The sequence below is a fragment of the Trachemys scripta genome, chromosome 10, assembly GCF_013100865.1.
Source record: "Trachemys scripta elegans isolate TJP31775 chromosome 10, CAS_Tse_1.0, whole genome shotgun sequence".
Classification (NCBI taxonomy): Eukaryota; Metazoa; Chordata; order Testudines; family Emydidae; genus Trachemys; species Trachemys scripta.
This window is the reverse complement of record NC_048307.1, coordinates 64,073,776-64,089,338: the sequence shown is the minus strand read 5'-3', so window position 1 is coordinate 64,089,338 and position 15,563 is coordinate 64,073,776. Positions and strand designations below refer to the sequence as shown.

The window sequence follows — 15,563 nt, the reverse complement described above, 5'->3', positions numbered from 1 at the left end:
CAGCACCCCCACCCATGCCTTACATGGGCACATTCATATGACTTCCAGAGAAGGCGTGTTGGCTGGTGAACCATGTACACAACCCAACCCACACAAACACATACATACAACTCTACCCTGGGCTTCCCTTCCCCATGCTAACCACCCTCTATCCTACAACTAAACTACCACTAACTCACCAAACCCCCTTCTGCTACAGTGGCGTGACCCAAAAACCTTACAATACACATAGAAGATTGAACTTGGACAAGACCTGGCAGAGAGACACAAAACAGTTCTTAAGGACGCTAGTGCCCTCTTAAGCCAGGTCATTACAATACTTTAGTATAACATACTTTTGTATAATGACTTTGTTTAAATGAAATGTTTAATTTCACCGAAACAGAAGATAACTGTCAACAAAGATGCATCAAGTTCTGTATTAATATACCTAGTAAGTAATCTATTCGTCAAAAAACATTTCCTGGATCTTTTTTGTTGTCTGTGTTGTTACAGACATATTTGCTAACAGGTATTTTGAAATTATCAAAATAATTGAAATTGGCATGATAATATTGTTATTTTGAGAAATAAAATATGCAGAATTTTAAAATGTGTGCAGAATTTTTATTTTTTTGTGCATAATTCCCCTAGGGGTGGACAGTGTATCTTCTGCATAGCTGAGGATAGAATTGGGGGGATAGATTTTGTGGTGGGCCTCTCAGAAGGTGACTTCGCTCATGTTACTTGGCTATTGCAGCCTAGGCTCCCCCAAGGTTATAACATGGGCAACTAACGTGATTTTAGAAGGTGTTGAACTGTCTGCATAAGATGTTTCAAACTACGTTTGCTCAAATGATTTAGCTAATGCTGTTTAAAGCAGCACCTTTTTTTGTTGACTTGGGCCCTGTCCAAACATTAGTTCAGTCATTGCTTTGCTGCTGAAGCAATTTGATTCTGTGCTGCCCCTTACTCATGGTAGTGTACCAATCTAGCCTTATGTAACATTTGGTAAGACAATACCATAATATGCACACACAAGCTAAACGAAAGTCCCAAAGACAAGTTTAGTTCTGAACTTTTGACTACAAGCTGGCCTCTGCCCAAAGGCAATTTTTTTTTAAAAGCCTAAGCAGCGTTTAGCCATTTTGCTGCGTTCAGAGAATGAAAAACTCATTTTTTATGAAAATCAAACTATTTTCACAATGCTGATTTCAGCTGAGCTATATTTTTGATAGAATTATTTGGTTGAAAATGTTTGAACAAGCTGTATTTAAAATATGTCTGCAGACAGTCTGAAACAGAAGAGAGGTGGAAACAGCCTGGTGGCCCACAACTTGTCCCCCCACCATAGCATACAGATAACATACAGTGCAAATTTTGAACTGAGAATTAGTCCTGGGTTACGAGAAATAATGTCTCCCCTCCTGCCCCTTGTCCAACCCCAACTATTTCATGCTTGGTACTCCTACTCCACTCATGAAGATAGGAGTGGGCTTTACTCTGCTTGTGATCCTTCCACATAGGAGGGGAGTTGGCTAGTGGAACCCCTGGCCCTCTCCCCAAATACCTGTTGTATAGTGGTGTTCAGAGAGTCCCAGTGCAGCTGAGCTCAACGGGTACTGGGGTAGTGGCTTCCTTGCATAGGCTGCTGAAATCCTGCTTCACCCCTTGCACAGTAGAATTGCGGTGGTCCTGCTACAAGAGGCTTCCCCCATCTATGCTTCCCATGAAAAAAGGGGCTCTCATATTTGTGTGAACTCTTCTATTCATCTCAGGTTGTGAATTCTGAAATATGTCTCTTATTCCTCAAACTTTTCTATATGTATGAGGCCTGTTTACCCGCTAATTCTTTGTGTGTATAGCTATACCAGCAAATCCTCCAAGTGGAGATGCAGCTTGTACCAGCAAAAGAGACCTTTTACTTGTATAGCTTATATCAGTTTCCCAAACATGGATTTTTTGCCAGTATAACTGCATCTTCATGAGGGCTTTTACTGGCATAGGTTGTTGATTAGAGTCATGTTCTCCCCCCCCCCCATTCCTAATCCAACATAGCTATGCCAGCAAAGCTCTTAAGTGTAACCCAGGCCTCAAAATATTGGGAATGTGTCCCATTAGTTTGTACCCTCAACTTTGCACAAGCTTCAGGCATTGTTGGCAAGTAGATTACATCTTCTGGCTGCTGTCTAACTCGATTTGTCAGAGGTTGATGGTTGTATATTAATGTGGCCCTTCTGCCCACCAAAGCAGGCAGGGTGATGGAGTACTTTATGAATAGAAATTATTAAAATAGAATCGTAGGACTGGAAGGGACCTCCAGAAGTCATCTAGTCCAGTCGCCTGCACTCATGGCAAGACTAAGTATTATCTAGACCTGGTATTATCCAACAGGTGTTTAGAGATTTTTAAGAGCAGGTTAGACAATCACGGAGATTCCACAACCTCCCTAGGCAATTTATTCCAGTGCTGAACTACCCTACCCATTAGGAAATTTTTCCTGATGTCCAACCTAAACCACCCTTGCAGCAAATTACACCTATTGTTCCTTGTCCTATCCTCAGAGGTTAAAGAGAACAATTTACTTCCCTCCTCCTTGTAACAACCTTTTATGTACTTGAAAACGTATGTCTGTCCCCCTTCTCTCCCTCCCCCAGTCTTCTCTTCTCCAAACTAAACAAACCCAGTTTTTTCAATCTTCCCTCATTAGGTCATGTTTTCTAGACCTTTAATCATTTTTGTTGCTCTTCTCTGGACTTTCTCCAGTTTGTCCCCATCTTTCCTGACATGTGGTGCCCAGAACTGGACACAATACTCCAGCTGAGGCCTAATCAGCATGGAGTAGAGTGGAAGAATTACTTCTCGTGTCTTGTTTACAGCACTCCTGCTAATACATCCCAGAATGATGTTTGCTTTTTTTGGAAGAGTGTTACACTGTTGACTGATATTTAGCTTGTGATCCACTATGACTAAGGCTAAGATTTTGTCAGAGATATTTTTAGTAAAATCAGACAGGTCATGGGCAATAAAGAAAAATTCCTGGAAGCCTGTCAGTGACTTTTACTAAAAATATCCGTGAGAAAATGGGAAGCTCGGCTTTGGGCTCCCCGCACTGGTTGCAGTGGGTGGGCAGCTGCGGGAGCTCGCCCAGAGCTCTGGGGGAACCCACTGCTCCTGGCCACTGGGTCTGAAGTCACGGATTCTGTGACTTGCGCTACCTCCGTGAAAAAAATTTAGCCTTACCTAGGAGCCCCCGATCCCTTTCCACGGTACTTTTTCCTAGGCAGTCATTTCCCATTTTGTAGGTGTGTAACTGATTTGTTCCTTCTTAAGTGGAGTACAGTGCGTTTGTCCTTATTGACTTTTTATTCTATTTACTTCAGACCATTTCTCCAGATCATTTTGAATTTTAATCCTGTCCTCTAAAGCATTTGCAACCTCTCCCAGCTTGGTATCGTCCACAAACTTTATAAGTATACTCTCTATGCCATGATGCAAGTCATTGATGAAGATATTGAACAGAACCAGACCCAGAACAGATCCCTGCAGGAGCCTACTCGATATGCCCTTTCAGCTTGACTGATCAGTGAACTACTGATAATTACTCTCTGGGAACAGTTTTCCAACCAGTTATGCACCCACCTTATAGTAATTCCATCTGCGTTGTATTTCCCTAGTTTGTTTATGAGAAGGTCATGTGAGACCGTATCAGAAGCCTTACTAAAGTCAAGATATACAACATCTACTGCTTCTCCTCTGTCCGTAAGGCTTGTTATCCGGTCAAAGAAAGCTATTAGGTTGGTTTTACATGATTTGTTCTTAAGTAACAGTCAGCATGGATTTTTCATCACCTTATTATCTTCTAGATGTTTGCAAATTGATTGCTTAATTATTTGCTCCATTATCTTTCCAGGTGCTGAAGTTAAGCTAATTGGTCTGTAATTCCCCAGGTTGTCCTTATTTCCCTTTTATAAAATGGCACTATATTTGCACTTTTTCCATTCCTCTGGAATCTCTCATCTTCCATGACTTTACGAAGATAATCGCCAATGGCTGAGATATCTCCTCAGTCAGCTCCTTGAGTATTCTAGGATGTATTTCATCAGGCCATGGTGACTTTTATTTTAACTTTCCAGAAACCCTCGCTTCTAGACCAACACCAAATATAAGAAATGAGCCCAAACATCATGTCAAAAATAGCAATTCACTGAAATTTAAACTTTTCAGAAACATAAGTTTTAATACAGCTTTTGTCAAGTTCAGAATGGAATTTCTGATACAAAAATATGAGAGAGAGAGATGGGCACTCTGGCTGATTCAGACTATAGTCACTCTCCTGTTGGGGCTGTTTCACTTTGTATAGATAAATATTCATTGGACCAGAGCAAGAGGGAGACTGCCACTATAGGCAGGTAGTTAGGAAACACTCCTAGGATGTGAAAAATTCAGGTTCAAGTCCCTGCTTGGCCTTATTTGGTGCAGTCACTTGAACCTCGGTATCCCACAGCTCAGATGAGTGCCCTCACCACTGGGCTGCTGGCTGTTCTGGGGTGGGTGTCTCTCTAGCTCATATTTCTTCCCAAGAAATTTCAAAAGGTCTAATTTTCATTCCTCCACAGAATGAAAACAGATTTCAAAAACCTAGAAAATTTTTGTAAAACAGAATTTGTTTTCTGGGTAGCTATATTGTCTAGAGAGGATAATCTTTCATAATAAAAACTACGAGATGAGGACACTTCTGAAAGATTAGCAGTTTATCAACTCTGGATATTTAAATTGCAGAACCTAACAGTAAGGCAGCTGAGAGGAGGCTGTTTATGAATGAACACACATACCCTATTCCCTTCCTAATATCTCAGAAGGGAGGTAATTAATTAAAAACAGTTAATCTATTAACTCTTACAGTTTGGGTCTGTAGCAGTGCGGACTCACCCCTGCGGCGCCTCCACCTGGTGACTTCCAGGAATTAGCTCTTCCAGTGTCCTGGAGTGCCCTCTGCAGGTCGGTGTCCTCTGGCCCCCGTGTCCCTCCCTGGACCCTGGTGCCCTTTTACCTGGGGTGCTGCCCCTGGCAGTAACCCCACAGTTCTGAGTCTCCCCCTTCCAGGGGAACCCCCACCCACTATCCCCACTTTGCCTCAGTCTTGGCTACTGCCCAGTCTCCATCTAGCCCTCATTCACTGGGGCAGACTGCAGTATAAGCCACTCATCATAGGCAAAGGGGTTCAGACCTCTGCCTACCCATGGGCTGCCCCCTGCAACCCAGTACCTAATAGGCCTGCAGCCTGGAGCTTTCCTAGGCCAGAGCTCCCTGGCTCCCTTGGCCTTTCCCCAGCCCTGCTCCTCTCTAGGCACTTAGTTAAGCTCCCTGCAGCCAGGCCCTTCTCTCTCTGAACGCAGAGAGAGACTGTCGAGCTCCTGGCTCCCAGCCTCTATATATAGGGCCAGCTGAGGCCTGATTGGGGCGTGGTCCAGCTTAGCAGCTCCCAGCCACAACCTTCCCCCAGGGGTGTTTTAAGCTCTTCAGGGCAGGAGCAGGGTAACCAACTCGCTACAGGGTCAGAAATCCTATTGGCTCAAGTTTGTTGCCATTGAACTCAATTACAGCTCTGTCATCATTCACTTCAGTAGACTCAGGTCTTGGCCCTCAGCAAGGACATTGGCAAACGGCAGCTTGTTAGCAGCTTGAGGATCTTGTCAGGGCCAGCTCTACTGTTTTTGCCGCCCCAAGCAGCGTGCCGAATTGCCGCCGTGGACAGCGGGGGCAGTCCGTGTGCCGTTAGAGCGGCATGCATGTTTCCGCGGTGGTGGCAATTCAGCGGCAGCTTCTGACTTCAGTCGGAAGACAGAAGCCGCCGAATTGCCGCCGCGGGCAGCTGAACATAAAAGTTGCCACCGAATTGCCACCGCCACGGAAACGCGCGTGCTGCCCTAACAGCACACAGACTGCGCCCGCCGTCCGCGGTGGCAATTCAGCGCACTGCTTGGGGCGGCAAAAACACACGGACTGCCGCCCCTTGCAGATTGTCGCCCCAAGCACCTGCTTGGAGTGCTGGTGCCTGGAGCCGGCCCTGGATCTTGCAAGTCATCCTTGCTTTTCTGACAGTTGCTACTCCATTTTGTTTTCTTTGGAATATATCACTATGACTAGAAATAAAACTGATGTTTCCTTTTGTCCTTCTGACAATGCTGTTTATTGAGGTTTCTTCAGTGCTCTCATCATTGTGGATCTGAGCACCTTGTTTTCCCCAGTATTTGTTTTTCATTTTTGTATCCTTTATAGATTTCCCCTCTCTGTCCCTGATGACATCCTAGTGTATTTTTATCCTATTCCCAACAACCATGTACCACTGTATTCAAGCTCCTGTGTTGCTGTTACCATTCTCTTAGCCAAGGAGGCTTAAACATGACTGACTCAAAGGAGAGACAGTCAACTGCACTCCTAAATAAGATGGAGAGGGTACTGTTAAATATTACAGAACATTTCCTCTTCTGCAGAGTAGAGTGAGTTGCTTCTGCAGTAATCTAACTCAAGGAGCAAAAGGCCAGAATTAAAATCTTGATTGATGGGTTTTTATTAGATTTGTTTTAAGTATAACTAGGCCATATTTCAGGCATTTCTAACAATCAGCATATTGAATGTAGCACAAAAGTCACAGATACTTGTGCTCAGATGTTTGGAATGTGGAAATGTGTCTTGAAGTCAATAAAAGTATGTAGCCCTTATTTGATTAAAAGTTTTTTTTTTTTTAATTTTGCAGGGAACACCTGCTAAGAAGGGAAGATTGCTTTAAAAACAAAGGCAGATTTGCATGATACTGGCATTTTAATAACAATTGGTATTAAGTTTACCTGTGCTTTTAAAAAAAAAAAAAAAAGTATTTTTCAAAACTAAAAATGCACCTCATCCAAACCAAGAAAAACACAGTACCTGCCCCCAAAGAATTTACAGTGTAAGGCCCTGGTCCTGCACTTTAAAGCCCAACTTCAACAGGATCATTTACAAACCAAGGGCCCTCTGCAGGTGTCCATCCATGCAGTCGTTGTAGGACTGTTGCCAAAGAGGGGGCGGGGAGAAAACGGGTTAGAATAAGAAGATAAGTAACTCAGTAAGATGTCTTCAACTTGACAGTTCTGTTCAAATATTGTTTTTGCTTATCTTCCCCTTTCTCCCTACTTTGTCAAAGCATGGTGAAATACAATACATCTAGCCCAAAAGTATTAGCTTGTTGGCACAGGGAATAGTTAGAAGGGAAGGCATTTTAAAAAAAGGAGGTATTTACTTTGGTTAGAATTACAGAGCCCGTAGCATGATGGGAGTGTGAGATACAAGAGCCAGAAAATCTTAACAAAATGTATAAATGTCATTAGAGATACAATAAGCATAATTAAGTTAAAATTGAGAAATCTTTACCTCAAAATGCACAGGAACACATTTGTATAATACTCTCCACTTGGTTAGGGTTGCTGTTAGGGATACATCAGAACACAGCTTGACTTTCAGATCCCAGGTTAAATTAGCAGGGCTGGTAATTAGAAAAAACAAACATCTTTGTACATGTAAATGGCAGATTTGAGATGAAGGGCATTGGGAGTACTGCCTGGCAACCCTTCAATGCCAGTTTTACAGACTCAAATAAGACAAATTCTCCAAAGACATAATTTAATGTAAAGGTTGACCATTGGAATGAATTCTAACTGAGCATGGACAAGCCTCTTTCAATATTTTTGTTGTCCAGTAATGTACCAACACTTCCAAGTAATGAGGCTTCTACCATGTACTTGAAAAGATCAAAACTGTATTGGAAAAAGCACTAGAAGAAGAGATGCTTCTTTTATTCTTCCTACACATAAGCCTCCTAACAGGAGGTGTTCTACTGTTTTTTTCTCCATCCTTCTGCCTATGTCTGGTCATCTAGCCCTGTCCAGCCTCTTTTTGTGATATCCTCTCAATGAATAGCTCCAGTGTCACTACTTTCTGCTCCCTATAGCTTTGCTAGAATTGCACTAGAAGCATACGAGTTGTGTGCTATTGACTCAGGAACACAACACTGTAAGTTTACATTTGGAAGGTTGTTGTCATGGGGTCACCACCTCCCAAGCAACCTCTCCTGGCCACTGGTCTGTTCTTTCCCAACCAAGGTATGGTCTAGCTCCCACTCTTCCCAACTTTGCTTTTATTTTTTCCATCAGAGTTATGGGACATAGAACATTCTCCCCACACCTTGGACTTTTTATGGCTTTATAAGCTCTCAAAACAAACAGAAAGCCTTTTGCCCATCTGGGCTTGCTACTGTGTTATCCAGGACTCTCAATCAGTCTTTCATCTTTGTTCTTACCTTTCTTCCATGGAACCCTTGCAGGAGCCTTCACCATCTCCTGCAATTCCTTCTCCATCCTGTCCTTCATGGACTCCTACAGGAGCCTTTTCTCTCCCTGTGGTTTCTTCTCTCCAGCCTTTTCTGGGTCCTGCCAGAGCCTTTGCAAGCTCACTACTAGCTTTTCCTCTCTATTGAACTTTGCTGCTGGCCTTTAGAGAGACCAGCTATCCCTCATTGGGCCTGATGAGGTGGTGACTAATTAGTCACAGGCTGCACCCTTTAAAGGGAAAAGGCTTACCTGCAACAATTACTTTGTAAAGTTTTGAAAATCTACTTTGTGTATGCAATTGTATGCCTACCTTGCGTATCTAATTATTGCTACAGATGCAAATTGGACATTTTTGTGTACTATGGGTATTTAGCGCCATGTATGTAACCACATCTCTAGTTTGTGTACACAGTTGCAACAGATATACTTACAAAGCAGGGGAGAAGTTGCATGCACAAAAATGTATGCACACCTTGTTTCTAAGTTTCCTGTAACTTCACTCATGAAATTCTGAATAATTCATACAATTTTAAACGGTCCAAATTTCTTAGCTAATTAAGAATCTAGCTTTGTGTTTAGGCTAGCAAAACCTACTCAATACCATATCTGTGCTCTTCAAATGTATTAGGTAACGTTCTTGGATATCTAATGTGCCATTGGGCATCCATTGATATAACAAGTTACAGATTCACTATCTGGCAACTTGAGGGGAAAGAAGGAGGGAGGCAGGAGTATTCTTTGTTTGGAATAGAGACAATTGGGAATATATGTCCTTATATTTTGGTAGCAGAGGGCCTTTTACAGACACTGGGTCAAATCTTGGCTTCATGGAAGTTAGTGGCAAAACTTCCTGTCATAGTCAGTGTTAGCTACACCAGTGACCCCTCTTAAGTCTCTTTTTGAGTGCACCTCCTCCAGGTCTTAGGTCTTAAGCCTTTACTTCCCTGGGGTGGAATCCCACAATTCTCCCACTTGCAGACCTGATCCGCAGGGTACAGTACCTCTACTTAACATCCATTTTTCCTCAGCAGGTTCAACTGGGTTTGGCATCTTCAAGGGCTGGTCCGCACTAACCCCCCACTTTGAACTAAGATACGCAACTTCAGCTACGTGAATAATGTAGCTGAAGTCAAAGTATCTTAGTTCGAACTTACCGCTGGTCCAGACGCGGCAGGCAGGCTCCCCCGTCAACTCCACGTACTCCTCTCGCAGAGCAGGAGTAGCGGCGTCGACGGCAAGCACTTCCAGGATTGATCCGGGATCGATTTATCGCATCTAGACAAGACGTGATAAATCGATCTCAGAAGATCGATTGCTTACCGCCAGACCCGGAGGTAAGTATAGATGTACCCCAAGAGTTTTCCTTTCAGGTGCTGTGACCAGGAGGTAAATGCAGTGACTTGTTACAGCTTCTTCAAAACAAAAGTAAATTGTAGTTAACCACAGGAACATAATTTCAGAGAAGACAGTTAAACAACAAAAGGCCTCCATGCATATGTCTTACTTTAACATATACCTTGAAGTTTGGCTGATCCAACACATTCCAAATACTTTTACTTCTTGGGGCCAGAGTTTGAGTCTGCTTCCTTTCAGACATTACCTCTGTTCATGTTCATTAGGGACTGTGCTTTTAACAGTTTCCAAGTCTTTTGTTTCAGAGTTCCCCATCTGAAGACCCTCTTCCAACCTGGTTAGAGGTCTTGACATCTGTATTGTCCCCTTAAGTACTGGTGATCAAGTTATCTAAGGTCTGTGTTTCTGCAGACATGAGATGAGCTCCAGAATCTTCACATTCTTTGCGCTCCCATTCGTGTCAGTGGGGTCAGAATTTAATCCGCTTTGTACACTATTAGAACTAACTTGGAATCCATCAGTCGTTGAATTCTAATATGAAAGAAGCAAGAGGGAAGTTAACTTGATAAAACAGTTTAAGTCTGGGCTGTAAAATAAACTATGTTTGTAAAGATACAGCTTCAAAAAACACATGGGTAAATATAGACAAATGGTTAGAAAATAATTGATAAGGGCTAGGATATTGCTAATTTTAAACTAATTGGCTAGATACTGTAGTGGAGTCAATAGAAAACTTATTTATTTTCAGGAAATGGAACTTGTGGTTAGTTTGTGTTTATAAAAGCTATTTAGTTTAAGCGGATGTGAGGAACTGACATTGTGTGACACAAATGCTACAATGTGGGTGTTAAGTATTAGAGATCATTCAGAGTGACCAGGGCTCCATAACAGGTGAAAAGCTGGCAGACATAAAGATAGTCATTTCCTACCAGAGACAAGCAAGCCATTGTCTGATAACGTTTTCTTGGACAGACCATATGGTATGTGCGTTTTGTACTGTGCAAGATGCAATATATTATACATGATTCCTGAAGTAAGCTTTTGTTTGTTGTTCTTCACTCTGCTAATAAAGTACACTTATTAGAACCCAGAAAATCCCCAAAGTGAGATACTTGGAGTATGTAATCAATAGAAGCTTCACTTTTAAAAATAGTAAAAGAAAATAATCTATATTTACTCCCATACAAATTAAATAATAAACAAATCTGAATAAAAAACAATTGTTGGCCTTTTTTGAAAAGTCATCTGAGACTCCTTATACATTAAAAAAATTAAAAGGAGAAATCAATTCAGAATTTAATTCTTGCGGTAATTATTTTTCAATATTTGTTTTTACTCCATTTTTTTAAATCCAAGGGAATTTACAGCTTTTCAATTAGCTATTCTTTTGTCTGTTTTCCCCCCCTCGTAACTGTAACTTTCCGAAAAGAATGGAGATCAGCTGTACTTTTTAGTGTCTGTGTTTGCTTTAAAAATCAGCAGTAGTAGAATTATGTACTGAAGGGTACATTTTATGCCTATCTTTATGCACTACTTTCATTTCTAAAAAGAACCTATCTACAATGACCACATTGCCATTTTAGAAACAGAGCACAAATCTTTGAATATGGTCTTAGAGGGAAATGGTAAACAATTAGTGGAAGCTTCTTTTAAAAAGTCATGCAGGAGAATACCACCATTATTTTTCCTTGAAAACAGAATAGAAAATTCTGCTTTAATAAGATGAATGTTATCCATTTTTATATTAGACTTAATTTATACACACAAATCTGTATCTGTATTTTACACTTATAATACAAAGCTATATAATTCACAGGTGTGAAGGCACTTCCATTCCTCTCACTGACACATTCTAATAATTCACAGGCATGATATCAGGCAGATTCTGCTGATAAGAAGTGTTCTGGGGCTAGGAGAAGTAAAGGGGGGAAGGATTGATGTAAAATAAAAGACACATTTTGAATTGAGAGAATGTGGGACGGTCTGTAATTTCATCCTAAGGAGTTTGGTGACCACACAAGAAGAAAAATTCAAGTGGCTGTTTGTAGTTTGACATCACCAAAATGATAGAATTGCAATTATATAATTCACACTTAGTTGTTTATGATTATACATAGCCTATAAAGGGGCCATATTAAATTGTTGAATGCAAATCACTTGTCTATTTTGCCAGTTCTACTTATGTAATCTGTTATAAAACAATGAACATTGGTTATGAAATGATGTAGCAAGGTACAGGATGTTATAGTTCAGTATTCTTGCACTTTTTTTTACATCTGTAGTATAGAAGATGCAAAATCATTGACATAATTACAAAACAGGAAGTGGTGTATGTATGCCCATTTAGAAACTACAAATATATTACTGTTTCTTATTATAGTGAGAAAGAAATTTAAGAGGTTTCTATACAATTCTAATATTTAATTTTATTCAGATGCATGTTTATGTATTAAACAGGAAGAAAGCAAGAAAGATGTAATATACCATTAGTTTAATTTACATTTGTCATATAGTGTGACTTCATTGGTTGGGTCTGAGAGAGTACTATTTTAAAAGTCTATAGGACTTGATACTGCTTCCATTGAAGTCAATGGCAAAACTCCCATTGAATTCTGTGGTGCAGAATCAGAGCCTAATTGAGCCATCCCAGATCATCCCGGCCTGCTGAGCTGTACTCAATTGTAGGTCTGATGGCTCTGATTTACATATGGTTTTCTTTGCCCACCCCCTACTGGACATTCCTGCAGTTGAGGATTACTGAGGTGTAGACATACCCCCACCACCTCCCTTTCCTCTTCCATGCTTCCTGCACCAATGTGGAGGCGTTGCATAATAACAGTTACTGTGGCTCTATACCACCTTGGCTGAGATAATATTCAGGGGGCTGGTTGAGCCAGCTGGATCAGCACAAAGCAGCTGTAGTAGGGGTGAGGAGTAAACTGTTACTCCTGGGGGAATTCTGCACCACTACGCATGTGCGGAATTTATGTCGCCCACAGATTTTTGTTTCCCCGCAGAAAAATGACTTTCTGACGGGGAAGCAAAGGGAAGCCACAAGAGTGGTCATGCGACCTTCCCCAGCAGTATGTTTCGGGTGTCCAGGGCAGCCGGCAGAGAGGTAAATCACTGTGGGACAGGGGAAGACCCAGCTGGTGGCTCTTACTCTGTGCCAGGCTCAGTTGGGCTGTGGAGGATGAGACTTCCTCTTCCAACAGCTTCTTCCTACTTCCTCTTCCTACAGCTGGGAGAGAAATCTGAGGATGGGTCTGACACAGCCCTGGATGCTTTGCAGCATCCAGGGCTGTGTCAGACTTACCCCCAGATTTCTCCCCTGGCGGTAGGAAGCTCTGAAAACTTCCTCTCCTCTCCTCTTCCGGCCCCCCCGCCACGCTTACTGCACACATCACTCCTTACTGCAGGGAGAGGGATCCCTGTACAGGGAGCTGCTCCCCCATCCACCCAACCCTCCACCCAACCCCTATGCATCCAGACCCCCTCATACCCTCCCGCTGAGCCTCACTCCTCCCGCACCCAGAACCGCCTCCCCCACGAGTCCGACTCTCCTTGCACCTGGACCACCCCAATGAGCCACCTGCACCTGGATCCCCACCCTACTGAGCCCCACTCCCCCAGCATTAGGACCCCCCCCCCTGAGCCCCTACACCCAGACTCCCCTGCCAAGTTCTATCCCCCCCACACTCAGACCCTCCCCCCACTGAGCCCCAACCACCTTCACCTGGACCCCCCTGCAGAGTCCCATTACTGTTGCAACCAGAACCCTCCAACGAGCTCCTGTGCATCTAGATCCCCCGCTGAGCCTCCCTCGCCCAGATTGCCCCACCCAGAACCCTCTCAACTCACACCTGGATCCCTCTCTCTCTCCCACACTAAGCCCCTCCACATTTGGATCCTGCCTTGCTGATCCTGCCTGCCCACACATGCTGCACCTGGCATGGAGAGTAAGGGCCCTGGGGTGTTTCTGGGGCAGGCCCGGCCCTTGCACTGTCAGGGTTGGGTGAAGCTTCACCACTGAGTCCGTGTCCCGGGGGGAGCTCCACAGTGATCTCCCACCTCTGTGCAGCCAGTGCTCCCCAATGCCATGCTGGAGCCTCCACGTTTATTTAACATATAAAATTTGCAGAATTTTGCAGAATTTTAAAATATTGTGTGCAGAATTTTTAATTTTTTGGTTCAGAATTTTTAAGTTTTTTGGCGCAGAATGCTCTCAGGAGTAAACTGTGTATGTTAATCTAATGTACTTTACTAGTGTGCTTTGAGGTAGAAATTTAAGTGTGTATTCATGATCATAATGCACTTTGAAAAAAATGTAATAATTCTAAAACTAATTTACTAAATATAACCATTGTGGATCAACATTAGATTATATATATTTTTAAAACTATTACAGGCATATGGCTCAGGCTGTGATATTGTTATTCTGGCAAACGACTTTGAATGTGTGCAGATTATTCCTGGTGCTAAGCATGGAAACATCCAAGTCAGCTGTGTGGAGTGCTCCCAACAGCAAGGCAGGGTAAGGTCTTTAATGAGTCTGAATATAGTTTAAAAAATGAAATGTATAAACAGAAACTGTTTGGCATGTTGATGCTATTGCTAAGGTTGTAATTTCATGCTGAGAACCTATTTTTAGATACTTATAACTTTCTAAATAACCCTTTTTGGTTAAAAGTAATGATCCTCGTTTCAGCCCAATGGTGATTTATTTTTTGAAAGTTTGATAAAACTGAATTTGGCCCTTTTTCACCTACCTGAATATGTTTCTATTTTTTAATTTTTTTCCACGATTTAAAAGTAGAAATAAAGGTCTTCATGTTCAGATAAGTTATGACACTTTTAAAAAGTTTAAGATTTGTATGTGTTTGCATATCAGCAAGGGATGCATCAATGGCAAATTCCGAAAGTAACAAATTCTGAAAGCCACATGCTTTCCTTTGTAGTAAAAGGGTTCAGACCCCATTTTATAAGGGGTCTCACAAAATGTGAAAAGGTACAGCAAACTTTTCTGAACATAATATATTCTGGGATGAAGATCATACTCTCTAATTTGTTTGCAAATGGTTCTTGGATACTTTAGACATCAACTAAAACCTTTATATTTTGCTGCACCAAAATCTGTATTTCTTTCAACAGCAAGTTAAATGTTACTTAAAACAGAGTGAAATGGATACTAGTTTTCTGTGGTAATTTACACTACTTCATTTTCCAGGCTAACATATATAGTATTCCTCCTCTCCTACCCCCCAACACATATTTATTCATATTATGCCCCTTTTTGGAGTTTGCAGATTTTCTCCGTAGAACCAACTTGATGTTGTAAATTGGCATGTCAGTATATTGACATGTCAAGTAAGTGGTTTTGGCTTGTGTGTACAATTTGAATGTAAGTTTTGACAAAAGTGGCTGTATTTTTGGTGCTCAAATCATGGGACCATGTGGCTCAAGGAAATGAAAATGATTACATGCAAGTAATTTTTCTGTAACAATTTGTTTGCATTGAATACAATTACATTTATTTCAGCGTATATAATCATATTTATTTCTCAAACAACACTGAAAAAAAGAACATTTATAAATATATTATTTCAATAAATGTGGTTGTAGTGCACCAGATATGTATGTGTGAGCCACTGCTTATGACAGACTGCTGCCAAAAAAGCACTTTCTAGTAAAACTTTAAAAATCTAATACAAGAGATAGGAAACACTTCTCTTGAAACTGTGCAGTTAAAATAGCATGTGCTTTGAAACATTAAAAGAATTCCATGGCTTAGGTTCCCTTTTAATGGCATAGTTTAAATGTAGCACAACTGATTATAAACTACGTATTATTATTGGCCATGCC

At 41.7% G+C, this 15,563-nt stretch overlaps 1 protein-coding gene across 3 annotated transcripts in view; it reads left to right on the top strand.

Annotated features, from left to right (window-relative positions):
• Positions 1–15,563, top strand: part of DMXL2 (Dmx like 2) — a 121,627-nt gene that overhangs the window by 4,308 nt on the left and 101,756 nt on the right. For all 3 annotated transcript variants that reach the window (XM_034783309.1, XM_034783310.1, XM_034783311.1), the window contains exon 2: positions 14,110–14,235. In XM_034783309.1, the coding sequence (XP_034639200.1) occupies positions 14,110–14,235 (126 nt within the window). The remainder of the gene's footprint in view (positions 1–14,109; positions 14,236–15,563) is intronic.